This window comes from Dermacentor albipictus, chromosome 9, assembly GCF_038994185.2.
Source record: "Dermacentor albipictus isolate Rhodes 1998 colony chromosome 9, USDA_Dalb.pri_finalv2, whole genome shotgun sequence".
Classification (NCBI taxonomy): domain Eukaryota; kingdom Metazoa; phylum Arthropoda; class Arachnida; order Ixodida; family Ixodidae; genus Dermacentor; species Dermacentor albipictus.
In genome coordinates this window covers 101181121-101195770 of record NC_091829.1, presented here as the reverse complement: position 1 = coordinate 101195770, position 14650 = coordinate 101181121, and the positions used below count along the sequence as shown (strand labels likewise).

The 14650-nt window shown below is 45.2% G+C and overlaps 1 protein-coding gene across 1 annotated transcript in view; it reads right to left on the bottom strand.

Annotated features, from left to right (window-relative positions):
* Positions 1–14650, bottom strand: part of LOC139049581 (uncharacterized) — a 37399-nt gene that overhangs the window by 17512 nt on the left and 5237 nt on the right. The window contains exons 2-6 of the mRNA XM_070525138.1: positions 10193–10260; positions 4329–4549; positions 3523–3683; positions 1997–2105; positions 75–120 (exon numbers count right to left, since the gene is read on the bottom strand). Of these exons, the coding sequence (XP_070381239.1) occupies positions 75–120; positions 1997–2105; positions 3523–3683; positions 4329–4549; positions 10193–10260 (605 nt within the window). The remainder of the gene's footprint in view (positions 1–74; positions 121–1996; positions 2106–3522; positions 3684–4328; positions 4550–10192; positions 10261–14650) is intronic.

Below are 14650 nucleotides of genomic sequence, written 5' to 3'. Positions count from 1 at the left end.
CGCAAGATGACTACACAGAGGACAGTCAGACATTAAGCAACTTCTCAGTGAACAAGGAAATAACCTCAACTCACCCATGACGGAGAAAAACTGCTCCTCCAGACCGTGAGCCTCGAAAACCTGCAAGCACAGTGGCCACTGATCAGTTCTTATTTATGAGGAAAGAGTAGTGGCACAATGCAAACTTGCATAGTTTTAACTGATGATGGAACACGACAATGATCATCATATCAACAGCTGTTCTCCCATCAATACAGCTCATCACACCTCTCAACACATCGGCCACATAAAAGCTGTTCACGCTCCCCATGCCGCTTCATACCACAGCCAATGACTGGAACAATCTGCCCACAGGTGACATCCTTCATTTCAACCCTGTTCTCTTCAAAGCCACAACTAAGTCACTTTTTGATATCACTTGTGACTTCACCTAACCCTTATGTAAAACCCTTCCTATACGGTCCTTGCAGTATGGCAAGTAAACAAGTAAAATACTCCAGGGTGAGATAAAGGTTTCTCTCTCCCAGAGATTTCCAATTTCACACTGCATGTACCAAACCTAATGTATGCTTCGAAAATTTTTTATATCAGCTCGTCTGATTATCTGTCCTCCTCAGTAGCACCCACTGTGTAATTGTAATAAGAGACCGCCATTTATCTGTTCTGTGCATTTCTACACCTTCCCACATGCCTCATACCAACAGGTAATTCAACCAAAATCTGAGGTATAGCAGCCATGCATTCAATGGGAAAAAAAAATTGTGATAGCTCGAACACTAAGACATGAGGCGGGCTGATTCAAGCAAGGTTCTGCCACCCAATGGAGAAATATAGGCTGGGATAATGCACCGATTCTATCACAAAGATTTTCCTTTTTCCTCTTCAGCAGTGGTCCAAGTGGCAACATGTACATTATCGCAAGCACTGGCTTGTCATATGGTGGTGTACGATAAGAAAGAAATATAGAGTCGAGGAAAAGAATCCCTACATTACACTACCAGCCCAAGGCCAGTATTCCCAAAACTTCTCCTATGCAAGAGTGTTTCCTCATTGGCCGGCATTTGGGTGCACAAGACTTATGAAGCGATTGGCATGACAACATGATTGCAACGGCGACAGCAAATAGCGGAAACAGTGACTAGGTCCTCACACGCCTCTGCTACTCATCCTCAGCCTCTCTTCTGCCAGCTACTACACCCAGATTTTGTTTTTTATCACTTTCTTTGGGTGTGCTTTATCATTCATCCACTGCTCCCTCAGCATTTCGGTTCACGTCAGATGTCATAACTTGAGCATGGTTAATTAAGGACTGCGCAATGTTTACAGGGGGCACCAGAGCATAATGTAATATAGCAACATGTGCTGGCCGGCAGGAAAACAAAAAAGCTTGGAAGGAAATTGTTTAGTATTGGGCAAACTTATGTCCTCTAAACCAAGGTACAACTTGGCAGCGGTAATAGCAAAAAACACGGTCGCTAGTCAGTGAACTGAATGACGTGGACATCATGCTGTCTCCTACTCAAAGGCGCATCGCCATACATTCTAGATCTGTTCTGAAGTGTAAACACTCATAGGACAAGCCTATGTTTCGACATGTGGCTATGAACGACTCGCTATTGCGAGTGCATCTTACGTGACAACATAAATCTGACAACTCATATTGCACTTAAGTTAACGTGCATAATGTATGTAGCAAAATTCTGAAAGTAGGAAAGAATCCATCATGCAGGATTAAGCAGACAGCTTTTCCAGCCGGCTGCCAGCCCTGATTCTAACCCTTGTTGCCTTACCACACTGTTAGGCACTGTACGTACTGGCCAGGATGCTGAACTGAGGATAGCTAACACCTTGGACCATGTTTCCTTTTTTCATCAACGCTAATTTAAAACATTCACTGCTCCTACCAGCAAGCATCCCCCCGATGCATCAATTTATCGTGCATAAGCACCGTATGGGTTTTATTAAAAACAAAAGCCCACTAGTCTAAGGCACTCACTTTGATAAAGTTACGCTGACTTCCCAGATAAGTGCGGTACCAGTTCTGGAGCCGACTCCTAAGCCGCTCGTTCCACACTCGGTACGGCATAGGGTGCTGTAACAGGGTCCTGCAAAAACCAAGAGCAACATCTCAGCTTCAGCACTGAACAACCTGTTGGTTAGAACTTTAAAGAAACAACAGGTCAGTTAGCACAAAAATGTACGAGACACTGACTAAGGCAGTAGGAAGGTTACAGCACAACACCCAAACCTCAATCCAAATAGGTGAACTTTTCATAACATTGCACACCTGCGCATTATTTTGTCACCTGCAAGTTGCGGGTACGAAACCAGCGTTTCCAGAGTAGCCATGTGTCATTATGATATGATGATTACGCATGCGCTGGCAGGAAGGTTGTGTAGAGAGGGCACTTTTACCGCTACCGCTGCCTTTTGTGCCTCGCCGTTATGCTGCAGTGAGGCATCCTGTTCCCTGCTTCCTCTTTCTTGGAACCGGGGAAACGCCTCCTCCACCGCTCGGGGAGGAGCGTCGATTCCCTGATGCAACTTCCTATTTTGGCTGAAGAGAGTGTGACTGACTGCATCTCAACTGAGCCGGCGAGACCACTTCCCGCTGTCTCCTCTGCAGCACCCTGACCTTTGTGAGCGACTCACTGCACCAGAGCTGAAAGCCCACAGCCACGCGAGCTGAGCTGAACTGTTATCAGTCTCTCGTGGTGTACTTCCCCCATTTTGCAGTTTTCGCCCAAGCTGTGCGGAACGCTCTACCATCGTGGCTCCCATTTTACCAGTTGTTGGTGTGTAACTGAGATGAACAACAAACGCCTTCAGTTAAAGACTTATCCCTGTCCCCACTGGCCCAAACCTGCCGTAATCGCGACTCACCACGAACTATGGGTTAGGCGTCATGCTTATGACTGCTAGGACTGCTGCAGAAGTGCTAGCAAACGAACGCCACTCCAATGGCCCAATGCGATCCAAAGAAGAGTGAAGCCCCCACACACAGATTTGAGCAGTACCCCTATAGAGTCTGCAAGCAACATAATTCTCCCTAAGTGGGAAAGTGTGACAAAGGGCACTCCTTTGCCTTCAGTAAGGAAGGCACGGTGCAATAAGGTTCAAATCAAATTGTGGAGTTTAATGTTCCAAAGCAACAGAGGGGCTGCAAGAGACTACAGCTTGCGACTATAGATCGACTTAGACCACCTGAAGTTTTCTTTAATGTACCTCCAAATTCACACAATTCACAAGCATTCTTAAATCCCACCTCTGATAGGAATACTGCCAGGAATCAAACCCACAACCTCCGCGCTCAGCAGCATGATGCCACAGCCATATTCTAGATCCTGTCAGCCACCTCAGCGGGTGACACAAGTTTCTAGGCGCAAAAAGATAGCAAACAGGATCGGCGCATCTAGCAGAGCAAGCACAGCTGTTCACCACACAAATGCACCCCATTAATAATATATACGAACTATCCATGGCAACCGCATGCATTGGGTGTCGCAAAATGAGAGCACTGACTTGGGCCTCTGCTGTGGTGCGACCAGCAGGCAGGTCATGAGCAGCGCCAGTAAGGAACTTTTCTGGGGCATCAACAACGAATGCTCCACCTCGGCAATCGACACGTCAGGCAGCTGCAGGGGCTCCTGGGACAGCCGCAGGAATTGGCACAGCTGCGGCACCTGCACGCGTGTTGTCATGTAAAGAATGATTATTTGTGGCAGCAGACATCACCTTCCAATCTTAAAAAGTCAAGCCTCAATGTAACAAAGAAGCATGTAGCTAAAAATTCTTTGCGCTTTATCGAATATTCATTAAAAAAAAATAAAGCACACCAATATTTGGGCTATATTCACAAGCATCCCACAGCTCCACATCACAGACAGCAAACAAGTGTCATGCTGCAGGCCTCTGCAGGCTCTAGGCTACCGTGAGGTGATGACAGACAACTATGGCATGACAACCACTCCCGATGGCAAGGGCCATTAATGCAACGATGGCTACAGCGTGATGGAAATGCCAGTGCGACAATGATACAACAACACAGTGATCACACGGTACATAGAAAAGGTGAGAAAGTGTCGAATGGGGAGGGGCAGTGAGGGTGAGCACAGAATGATGCATTGACAGCTGTTCAGTACAGAATCAGCATAAACAAATATGCATTCAAGCCCATGCAACAGAACCAACATACAAAATGCCAACAGGCAATGACAGAAAACATAGCCAACCAAATCCTAAAATTTACTTTGATGCATGCAGGTGTTTGTTGCGTCAGCATTTATCGCAATTGAAAGCACCACGCCACTGACTGTGCATCCCCTCACCTCCCAGCAGTGGGACAGTTCGGCCAGTCCCGAGCCGAAGGTGGTGCTCTCCCAGTCGACGATGGCCTGCTGAGCCACCTCCTTCTCGACGCGCCGTTCCTCGCGTTGCTTCAGACGCTCCTCACGCGCCTGCGCTGCCTTCTCCGCCTTCACCAGCTGCAGAAGTGCCGAACTCTCGCCACCCGTGGGCAGCTGGCTCGTGAGCCGAGCGCGGCGGCCCGCTGCAAGGCAACGCAACATTTAAGGACTGAATTTTAGGGGTTTCCATGCCAAAGCCACGATCTGATTACCACGCATTTCGTAGCGGGGGACTCTGGATTGACCGCCTGGGATTCTTTAATGCATGCCTAAACGTAAGCACAGCAGCGTTTCACCCATTCACCCCCATCAAAATGTACACGGCATTGAACCCGCGATTTTGAGTTCGGCAATGCGACGGCATCGCCACTAAGCTATCGTGGTGCGTTGCAAAGCAACACAAGCTGGAATCGCATCCAATACCAACGCCCACTCCTGGTCGCCCAGGCGTGGTGGAACTTTGCACTGTGATGCGAGACTGACGACGGGACATGATGAACTGAGACACAAGGCAGAAAAATTAGTGCCCCCTTGCTTAACCCTTCCTTTGCGAAGTTTATTTTGTAAAAACATTAACCTTTTGCTTAGTTTTTCCACTATATTAGTTAGCCTATCATCATATCTATGCGTACAATAGGTACACTTTCAATTTCGCAGTGCCGATTTTCAAAAAATAAATCTGCAGATGTCTTTTCCACACCAAATAGAAACATTTGGCATTAACAGCAGCAGCACTGGAAGTGAACCTCCACATCACAGAATTTAACAAGATACACGAGACCCCCAAAAAAGCAGGTGATCTGTACAGATTCTTTATCGGCTTACGTCCAGAAAATATAGATGAAGGCCAACCACACAAGTATAATGTATGCCATACTGGAGGGACTAAGCTGGTCTGCAGAAAGAAAATACAAAATGGCATTGCAGTGGCAGAGTAGGCAACAAATTAGTGGACTCATTGGCAAAAAAAAAAAAACTGGCTGTGGCTTAGCTAAGGTTAAGCCCAGGATGCGAAGCATACTAGCCTTTATTTCAACGCGACAGCGTTAAGGAGCTCGTGTCGCAGAAAAGCCGGTGTCGTCGGCGTCGGCTCAGGCGTGCGGCGCTTGCTCAGGCGCACATTTCGTTGTCGCGCCGAACGCTGCGTTGCTCGACGCTCACCACGTCCGATGCGGGGCGCGTAGTCGCTGCGCCGTAGCAAAGCCTCCTAGAAACAGTCTCTGTAGCATGCCGTAACTTTCGCTTCTCATTCCAACGAGCAGCTCTGTCTCCAGGAGGCATCTCACCTCGTGAGTGTCTAGCAGAGGCAAGCGCAGCTGCTTATATACCGCCGCGACGCCGCGAGCACTTTTTTTTCTTTCTCTATGCCGCGAGCGACGGCGCGAGTTGGAGCCCCGTTTCTCCGCTGTCGTGACGTCACGGTGTCACGTGGTATTGAAGGCGACACCGCCGCGCCTGAGGAGCTGGGTTGAGTTCTCGTAATATGCTTAGCATAAAAAGGCCTATAATAATGCAGGATTTCACCTTATCTTATAGTCATCAACAGAGACACGATGCATCCTTGAAATGCTATGTGTGCCCACTCAGGTCACAGAAAGTACCAAGCAATCGACCCCTTTTGGAAGTGAACTCTGTAGGGGTTGAAGGACGGACTTCGGGATGAAAACCAAACTTGGGAGGGTTTATTTTACATTATTTACAGAGAGGTGAGACGTCAATGACAGCCGTACAGTCATTACGGGCCGGCAGCAACTCGGATGCTGCAGCCCGCGGCAAGAAGTTCGAGAGAGGTGAATCAGGGAATCAGGGAGTGCTTTGGTCTCTCTGGAACGCTTCTTTTAAACCCTTCGAGGACTGGAAGTCGCGTCATGTTCGACCAATGGGAGAGTCCGCTCAGATGACGCCATTTTCAGCCAATGGTTGGCGCCCGTATCGCGTTGTCACACCCGGCGGCTCTCTGCGGTCTTGCCTCGCAGACTTGTAATGCACTTCTTCAAAGGAGAAGTGGGGGCGCTCATGCTCCATTGTCCGAAGGCCCACCTGCTCCCGGTGCTACGGCCCCGCAGCTGTAGCAAATGTCTTCTTCAAAGGCGAAGGGGGACGATTGGGCTCCATTGTCCGAGGCCCCCTTCTAATCCCGGCGGCGTACGAACTTGTTTGCAAGTGTCCTGCCTCAGGAATGTGGCACCCCTGCTTCTGCATTCCTCAATTAGCTGTGCTGCGATTCGAAGTGGTTTGGGGAACTCGAAGTAGCCTCAGGAAACGGCGCCATATCTAACAACTCTATCGTTAAGCACACATTGTATCCACAGCTTTCAAGGAGTACTAAAACTAATGCACTGACTGTGCCTTGGTACTGCGATAAAACATTCACAGTACTAAGCCGAACGTGCGTGATTCCAAGCTTGCTCCTGTAACTGCGACAATAATGTTTGCCACCTGCTCCTCGAATGTCCCAGGCACGCTTTTTTTTGCAACTGATCCTAATCGACCGTCGTCCAACTGCCAAATCACTGCCAGTGTGCCGGAACTCATTGTAGCCAGTTAATGAATAGTTCATTACAATACTCATTAGCACAAAGAACAAAAAGAGAGAAATATTTGCCTCTGTATAGCTAGCTATGCATATGACCTTGCTTTTGGTTTCATTCAAAGATACAGTACTTACAGGTGAATTAAAGTGTGAATGACCCAATCAAAAAAAAAAAAGATTTCTTTTGGCGTACCAAAAATTTAACTTTATCAATGTTGATACAACAAGGGGTAACTATACTCTGTGCAGAACCTCGTCCACTTACGGAACCATTAGGACAGGCTTATTCTGACTATAAATGTGAAACTGTGACAGCCACAAAGAACCAGCCTGTACCATATCTCTTGGAATCGACATGCCTCCTCCAAAAAGTTTGCACCTTCAATTGTTCGGCTTGTCAGGAAAAAGAGGAAAAGCACGTACATAACTTCAACGAAATCAACTGCTTTTTTCTTTTCTTTTCTTGCCCAGCTCTCCAATATTTGGATAACCTCGTGGGATCGTCGACCGGCACGACGATCGGCGCTGTGCCACAGAGCGTGCCTGCGATAGCAGCGAGTGCAGGCGCGTTCACGCAGAACGTCCTAGTGTCCGAGTGTTGTCTGCTAGGCTATTCCAGTGAACCTGGCCTAGGCCTTGGTGCTTGTCAGCACATCTGTCATTTGCCAACCGCTCATTGTAACCACTCTGCATGCAGGAGCGCATGCACACGTTTATATTTGTATTAGAAGCGGATAAGCAGTAAGGGCTGTGTGGAGCTTCCCGGTATGGCCCAGCACACGATGCTCAGACAAGACTCCACGTGCAGGCACGTGCAGTCGCTGCTTCCGGAACTATGTTCCAGAACACTGCACTGAGTGTCGTGCCGGTTGACGCTCCCACAAGATCACTGACCTCTCTGAGAGCTGCACACATGAGCAACCTTTCTCTGAAACAACCGTCCTACCATTCCTTGATTTTGCTGCAGCAACTCTTGCTGGCTCTTTAGCAGACTGGCTACAGTCGTGGAAAATACGCAATGCCTGTCAATAAAATTAAATTGTGTAGTTTGACACCACAAAGCTGCACAACACGCTAGGAAGGACCCCGTAGAGGAAATCTCTAGATCAGTTTTTTACCCCTTGGAGTTCTCTTAATGTCCACCCAAAGCCCAGTACAGGCAAATTTTTGCCTTCAACCCCCATCAAAATGCAGCCAACACAGCTGGCAATGAAACCTGCAAGCATGTGCTAACCAGCAGAATGCCATAACCACCGAGTCATAGCACAAGGTTAATGCCTGTCATTCACTATCAATGAGAATGTTAAACAGCTTGAAACGGTTATTTCTCAGTAATGATGTAATCTATATACAACAGTATCAAATACACAGTACAAAGAATTCACAAGCACCAATCTGTTTGCTACAACCAGCCCACATAAATAAACATTCGGCTTATGCATGTCATTCAAAAGCACCTAAAGTTGGGTGGTTGGGTTCGTGGTTGGTAAAGATTCGTTGTTGGTAAAGATGCAAGCAGTGCGAAACAAATATTCGCAGAACAGAAAACACTTGCTGAAAGTCTCAAACGGCCACTTGCCGTCACACTGCAGAAAATGCTGATGTACCCCCCTACTCTGTAATGCTGCCCCCCCCCCTTTTCTTTTCATTATCATAAGGAGACCAGAGAAGTCATGGAAGCACACCATATTGCCACTCACGATGGCATTTATATCAGCCAGGCATAGCCGCACTCGGGCGCAAGGAAATCCAGTTTATAAAGGCAGGTTGGATGACTTTCCTTGTTTATTTAATTTTTTGAGCTCTCGTTTTCTGTGTAGGTTGTGCAGGACACACTCTACTATAATACTCCCCCCCGCCCCCGCTTTTTTTTAATATATTTATTAAATGTTGCTTCAATAAGCTTCATTTGAAAATGCAGTACTTGCCCTGCTTGTTTTGCTGCACCTCTGTCTGCATTTTTTCATGCTGCTTGTATCTTTACCAAAAGGCACGTCATTCACAACTGTGCATTTGTAGTCTGTGTCCAAGAATTTATGTTTTCTGAACTAAAAACAATATCTATCAAATACCTCTTAGGCCCTTAATGTTGGTGTCCTAAATAAAGTGCTACCGCCAAAACAGCTTGGTTTAAGAATAATGCCTGACATTACCTGGCTACCACAGATTAACATTACTTCCTTCGCATTACAAAAACTATCCTTTCTTAAAAGGTACCTCTGACTGGCACCTGCAACACTGGTGAGATGGGTCCTTTGCTTAAGCTATGGTATCCTTGTGCCAAGGCCAACTTAGCCAAATCGGAAAATACTGACAGAAAGGCCTATTCAGTTGCACAAAAGACTGCTAACCTAGCTAATTCCCTAACACATTCAGAATTTTCAACATTGGCACTTCAAGCAAAAGAGGCTGGGCTGAAATTCCAACATTAGGTACTGTGCAACTGAGTAAAAAATAGATGTTTCAGCACATATTCCCTTTTCACCTTGCATAGCACAGCATCAACACAAACAGAAACTAAATTAGCTTTCTTACAACAAATATACCTTTCAATTCAAGAAAAGCAGGAGGGTAAATTCAAGGTCAACTCTGGAACGTCGCATGCTACATTTCAAGAAGCAAGATCAGTACAAGCATTGAATCTCACTTGCCTTAAGCTGTATATGTATGTTAAGCTGTAGACAATGTATATAGACATTGTCTGTGTTGATTCTTAAGGTTTCCCATCGTAAATTTACGCTCAACATTTCTCCGGCTTTAGCATTGTCTAAACCAAATATGTAGGACCAGATTTTTGTCTCATAATAACTATCTACTGCTTAAAGTACAATGAATTATAGAAAAATTAGCATTACTTCTTAAATTTCATTACTTCATTTAGTGACACCAAAAGTGAGAGAAATAATGCCTATTCATTTATTAAATTTAGTTAATTTTAATGCAATATTTAATCTCTGCATTTCGTTAATTATCTTTCATGATTATTTTTGTGCTAGCAACTAATTTTAGATGCTGGTTTCTTTAACTGCAAAGTGTCTGTATTTCTTTGTCTCTATTATTTGCTTGCTGTATTACTGCATCTTATAGTATTATCATATGGCAGCAGCTCCCATCTGCAGTTTGTAACCGTGTGACCTCCTCTGCATATGCTGCTATGTATAACTGCTGTTGCATTTACAATTAAGATTACCTGACACATTCAACCGTTTTAAAAACCTTGTGAAGTTAAAGTACATAAAGGGAAAGAACCCACCTCTCTGAGCGCCAACATCACGATTTTCCAACGTGGTGGCCTCCAGTGAAGTCTTTTCACGCAGCTCCCTGCAAATGACAAGTAGAAAAGGCACTGAGTGTGTATTCCTCCAAGCTTCCATGTCTAAACGCAGAGTGATGGTATTTGTGTCATTGGAACTGCCTTATGGAAAATTCCACACGCTCTCCACTGTGCAGAATATTAATTACTGTAAGGGTGAGCTAGGTTGTATCCCAGCCCCTAAACAAAACAAAAAAGTTATGCAGACCCCTTTGCGCTCTGGAACTACCAGCCATTTGTATTTTTAGGGTGTCAGATCATTTGGGGGCCACAAATGCCAACGTCTGCATGCAGCATGTCAGCCACGGTCCATAAAGCTGAGGGACAAGCTTGAGTCATAGTTGTGAAGTTGCAACAAATACGACATGGTGCAAATTTGAAGTTGCAACAATACGCAGTTGCTACACCTAGAAAATTCCAGTTGCATACACAATCAATGTAAAGAACGGAACAAACTGAACAGCCAGATGTCATTCACAATCTCTTGCATCAACTGCACTGAGTTAAAGAACTGAGGCACATTTTCGAAGTTGCCAAAACTCTTACCACATGCGTTTCACCAGTACAAGGGCAACACTTACAAAGTTTGAAGGTTGGTAAACATGAGATATTCGAATTTCATAATCAAGCTGTCACCATCAACATTATCGCGACATCATGACACAGAGCGAAATTTGCCAATGTTTTGTGACACCAAGGCTAGATATGATGATGTCGCTCCTAACATAAACAACAACAATGCTGGGCACATTTCCTATGACTGCACCTTGTAGTGGCAGCTACAACAATCACACGAAAGGAGCCACCCAGTGTTGCGAGAGGTCGTGACGAGTCTCCGTATTGTCCTTTGCATCACTTTGTGAACAATGAACCTCGTAATAAAATTTGTTATTATAATCATCATCATCATCATTCTTATTCAGGCCATGCTGGTGCTTGCCAGCATTATTTCTAAGGTTTGAGAGTTTGAAAAAATACGGCTAGCCAACATTGTCAAGTCAGTACTATTTTAACACATTAGGCAAGTGATGTTGCTTAGTGTGAAGGCTGGCACGTGGTGACAGCCTTCATTCCCCATCTTGGCCCTTCCTGCCTGTTGACAGAGTGAGTCGCCTCTTGCAACTGCAGCTGCTGCCTCCCCGTTCATAGTTTTGGACAGGACGTCATGTGACTAAAGCGCCGTGTTCCTTCATGGAACCAGCAAGAGTGAAGTTAGATACTTACCAACACACCATGTGATGTGCATCTCTCTAGCAAAATAATAATAATAATAATAATAATAATAATAATAATAATAATAATAATAATAATAATAATAATAATAATAATAATAATAAATTATGGGGTTTTACATGTCAAAACCACGATCTGATTATGAGGCACACCGCAATGGGGGACTGTGAAATAATTTGGACCACCTGGGGTTCTTTAACGTGTACCTGAATCAAAGTACACGGGTGTTTTCGCATTTCTCCCTCACCGAAATGTGGCCACTGTGGCCAGAATTCGATCCCACGACCTCATGCTTAGCAGCCCAACACCATAGCCACTAAGCAACCAAAGTGAGTGCACCTTTCTAGCAGTGGTCACAAGAACGGAGGAGCAAAAGGACAGTGAATCGAGCAAATGAGAAACGAAGCATTTGAATAGGCCCAATGAAGTGTGTGTGGTTTTGTTCACCAGATTCCAGTGCTATGTGGTAGATGATATATTGGACGGACAGAAAGATGTTCAAATGTTTGTTTCTGTGAACATGATTCATTGAAGCACTCAGCCTGCTATTGCTAAGAATGCAGCTATGTTCCTGACTTAAATAGTGCAGCCATTTTGTTTAAACACAAGGACCAGTGTACTCCCGAACTTGCGGAAATGAACTATACATTGTAAAATATGATGTGTGTGCATGAACCAACCATTGCTGCTGACACAAGAAAAAGTTTAGTTCATGGGCAGTGCTTGACCTTTTATATCACAATTCCTTATGATTCTTGAACTTTCAACAGACCAATGTCACGAATGTCACTGCGTCATTGCTGCAGCAAAGCGTGCCAATAGTAGTAGTTCTTAGCTGGAAAGCAACTATGATAACAAGCATGGTCCAAAATTTTGTTGCAGGTGGCTTAAGTATCTTTGCCTGCCACCGATTCTCAGGTCAGCTGATTGATAGGGTTAGAATGTGGACAGAGGCGCTGAGGTGTTAAAGGTGTACTGACTTGAAAATTTCAACTCGACATCTTTTGCTGTTGTTGTTGTTAACGAGAAAAGATTCAAACATTCTGAACCTTAAAAAAAGATATGCTGGCAAGCAGCAAAACAAAGAAGTGTTTCTTAACCCCCCCACCCTCTTTGCCTCCTATCTTATATGTTCACCAACAAATAAAATTCAGTTAGCAGTCAGCAGTTCTGTTTGCAATTCCTTTCTCTAAAGGCTCCACTTTAAATTTTGGTCATACAATGGAGGTTGTAAAGCGTCACCCAGGCATTGCGTGTGTTACTGCATCAATTTTCAAACTGGTTCATTATTCGAGGAAATACAAAAAATTAAAATGTCCCATCCCCAAGCACCATCTCCTTCTGCCTTTACTGACATCTGTAAGCAACATGCCTTTCCTGCCTTCTCTCACACCAAAGCCGATGGACTGCTTCATGTTAACATCACAAGTGCCGCCTCCTTTTCTTCTTCTTTTCCTTTCTCGCTGCGTGGTACACTTCCAGAGGCAGTTTCGGGTGTTCTGCACAGTTACGTTGTTCACAGTGCATCTGATGAAGAGGTGTGCATGTGCTACCTTGATTCTCTGGAAGGAAGCGAGGCTCTGCCCCTCGAGAGGAAAGGCACACAAGTTCTCATTTGAAATTTGACCTTTTCCATTGTGCAGTGGTTTGCAGAAATGATCATCAGTGCATGGCTTACTTTTTGTGATCGTCCCAGAAAAGAAAGAAAAGGTGCATACAATGTTCGTCTGAGCCTTGTGCAGCCACTGCCAGCAACCTGGCTCATGCACTTCTCTTATTTAGAGAATGGGAACTGCTAGCTTTCAGTGGCGCTAGATTTCACAGGCATGCATTGTAGCACCTACCTCACCAACCCGGCTAGTCTTTACAGAGAGTAGTGAGCAACTTCGTGTTCTAGTTTATCCTCATAAAGTAACTCTAGATTCGATTTGCAAATCTTTAGCCATGGTTTGTCGTCCCAGAGATAGTGGGGACAACTTTATGGCCACCAGTGATACATTTACCAGTGTTTCTGCATTCACTGTTGCCGATGGCGTGTTGTCAGGTGTCACAGTTTCAACGCTAGATACACTTCGCCCAACGAGCTTGGCATTCTGCTTGGAGGTTCTGGCTTAAATAGAAGGTATCTAATCGTCAAGTCTGAGATGGTCATCATGCCTGTGGCAATTCGATCTCTATTCTGTTTGTACTTGTACACATGATGCACTCGTTGGCTTGACAACTGTAGCTGGCAATCACAAAGGTTCGGGCCTAAGATTTCTTGAGAAGACATGAGAACCAGGCCTTGGCAAGTCATCGCGGGATGCTCCCTTGTCTTGTTTCATTTTCTCATCTTTCAATCACATCTCATCTTGCATCTCATCTTGCAATCACTCATCCAACTCATCTTGCAATCACATTTTTCCCAAGATTAGGGCACAGAACTGAAAGGCGTAGGTGATGACCTGCCCATTAGTAGCTCTGCCGGGCATAGGCTTGTCAGACTGTAAGGCATTGTACTGTAGTGACAAAGTAGCCTAATAATATTTATTTGGAATTCACCAGGTAACTGACTTTATCATCTTATTCTTTACTGAGTGAATTGCGTGATTTGTAGCACCATTGGACACACTGTGGTAAGGTGCTCCTAGTGTTATTCCTCTTGAGGAGTTCTTGAAGTTGACACTTGCAAAAGTGGTGCCATTATCTGATATCAATCTCTGATATTCCACAAGTTGCAAAAACTGTCCTAAAACAGCTGATGGTGGCTTCTTCGGATGGTTGTTTTGAAGCGACCTAAAGCACTCCCAAAAGGACGAGCTTGTTGGGATGGCTGAAAAGAGGCACTCTGGCTACATTCACATGGTCCTTTCCAATCGCCTGACTCCAGATCAGAGCATTGAGACGCTTTTTCAGTATTGCCGTTCAAGCAGCCAAGCAATCTGGTCAGTTTCCGGTGAGGTGACACCACCCATTCTTTTCTTGCACTGGTAAAGGGAGACTCTTGCTCCATTGACGGTGACGAGAATTCTAATAGGTGGTGGCTAAGTTACCGAAGGTTCCTTTAGCTTTTGCTTCTTTCCTTCTCGCTGCTCCGAAAAGTAAGCTCTTCAGTTGGCGCAACATATCTCCTACTTGGATCCAGAGTGCCTCCAGAATCATTCTGCCCGGACTCAGAGGATTACA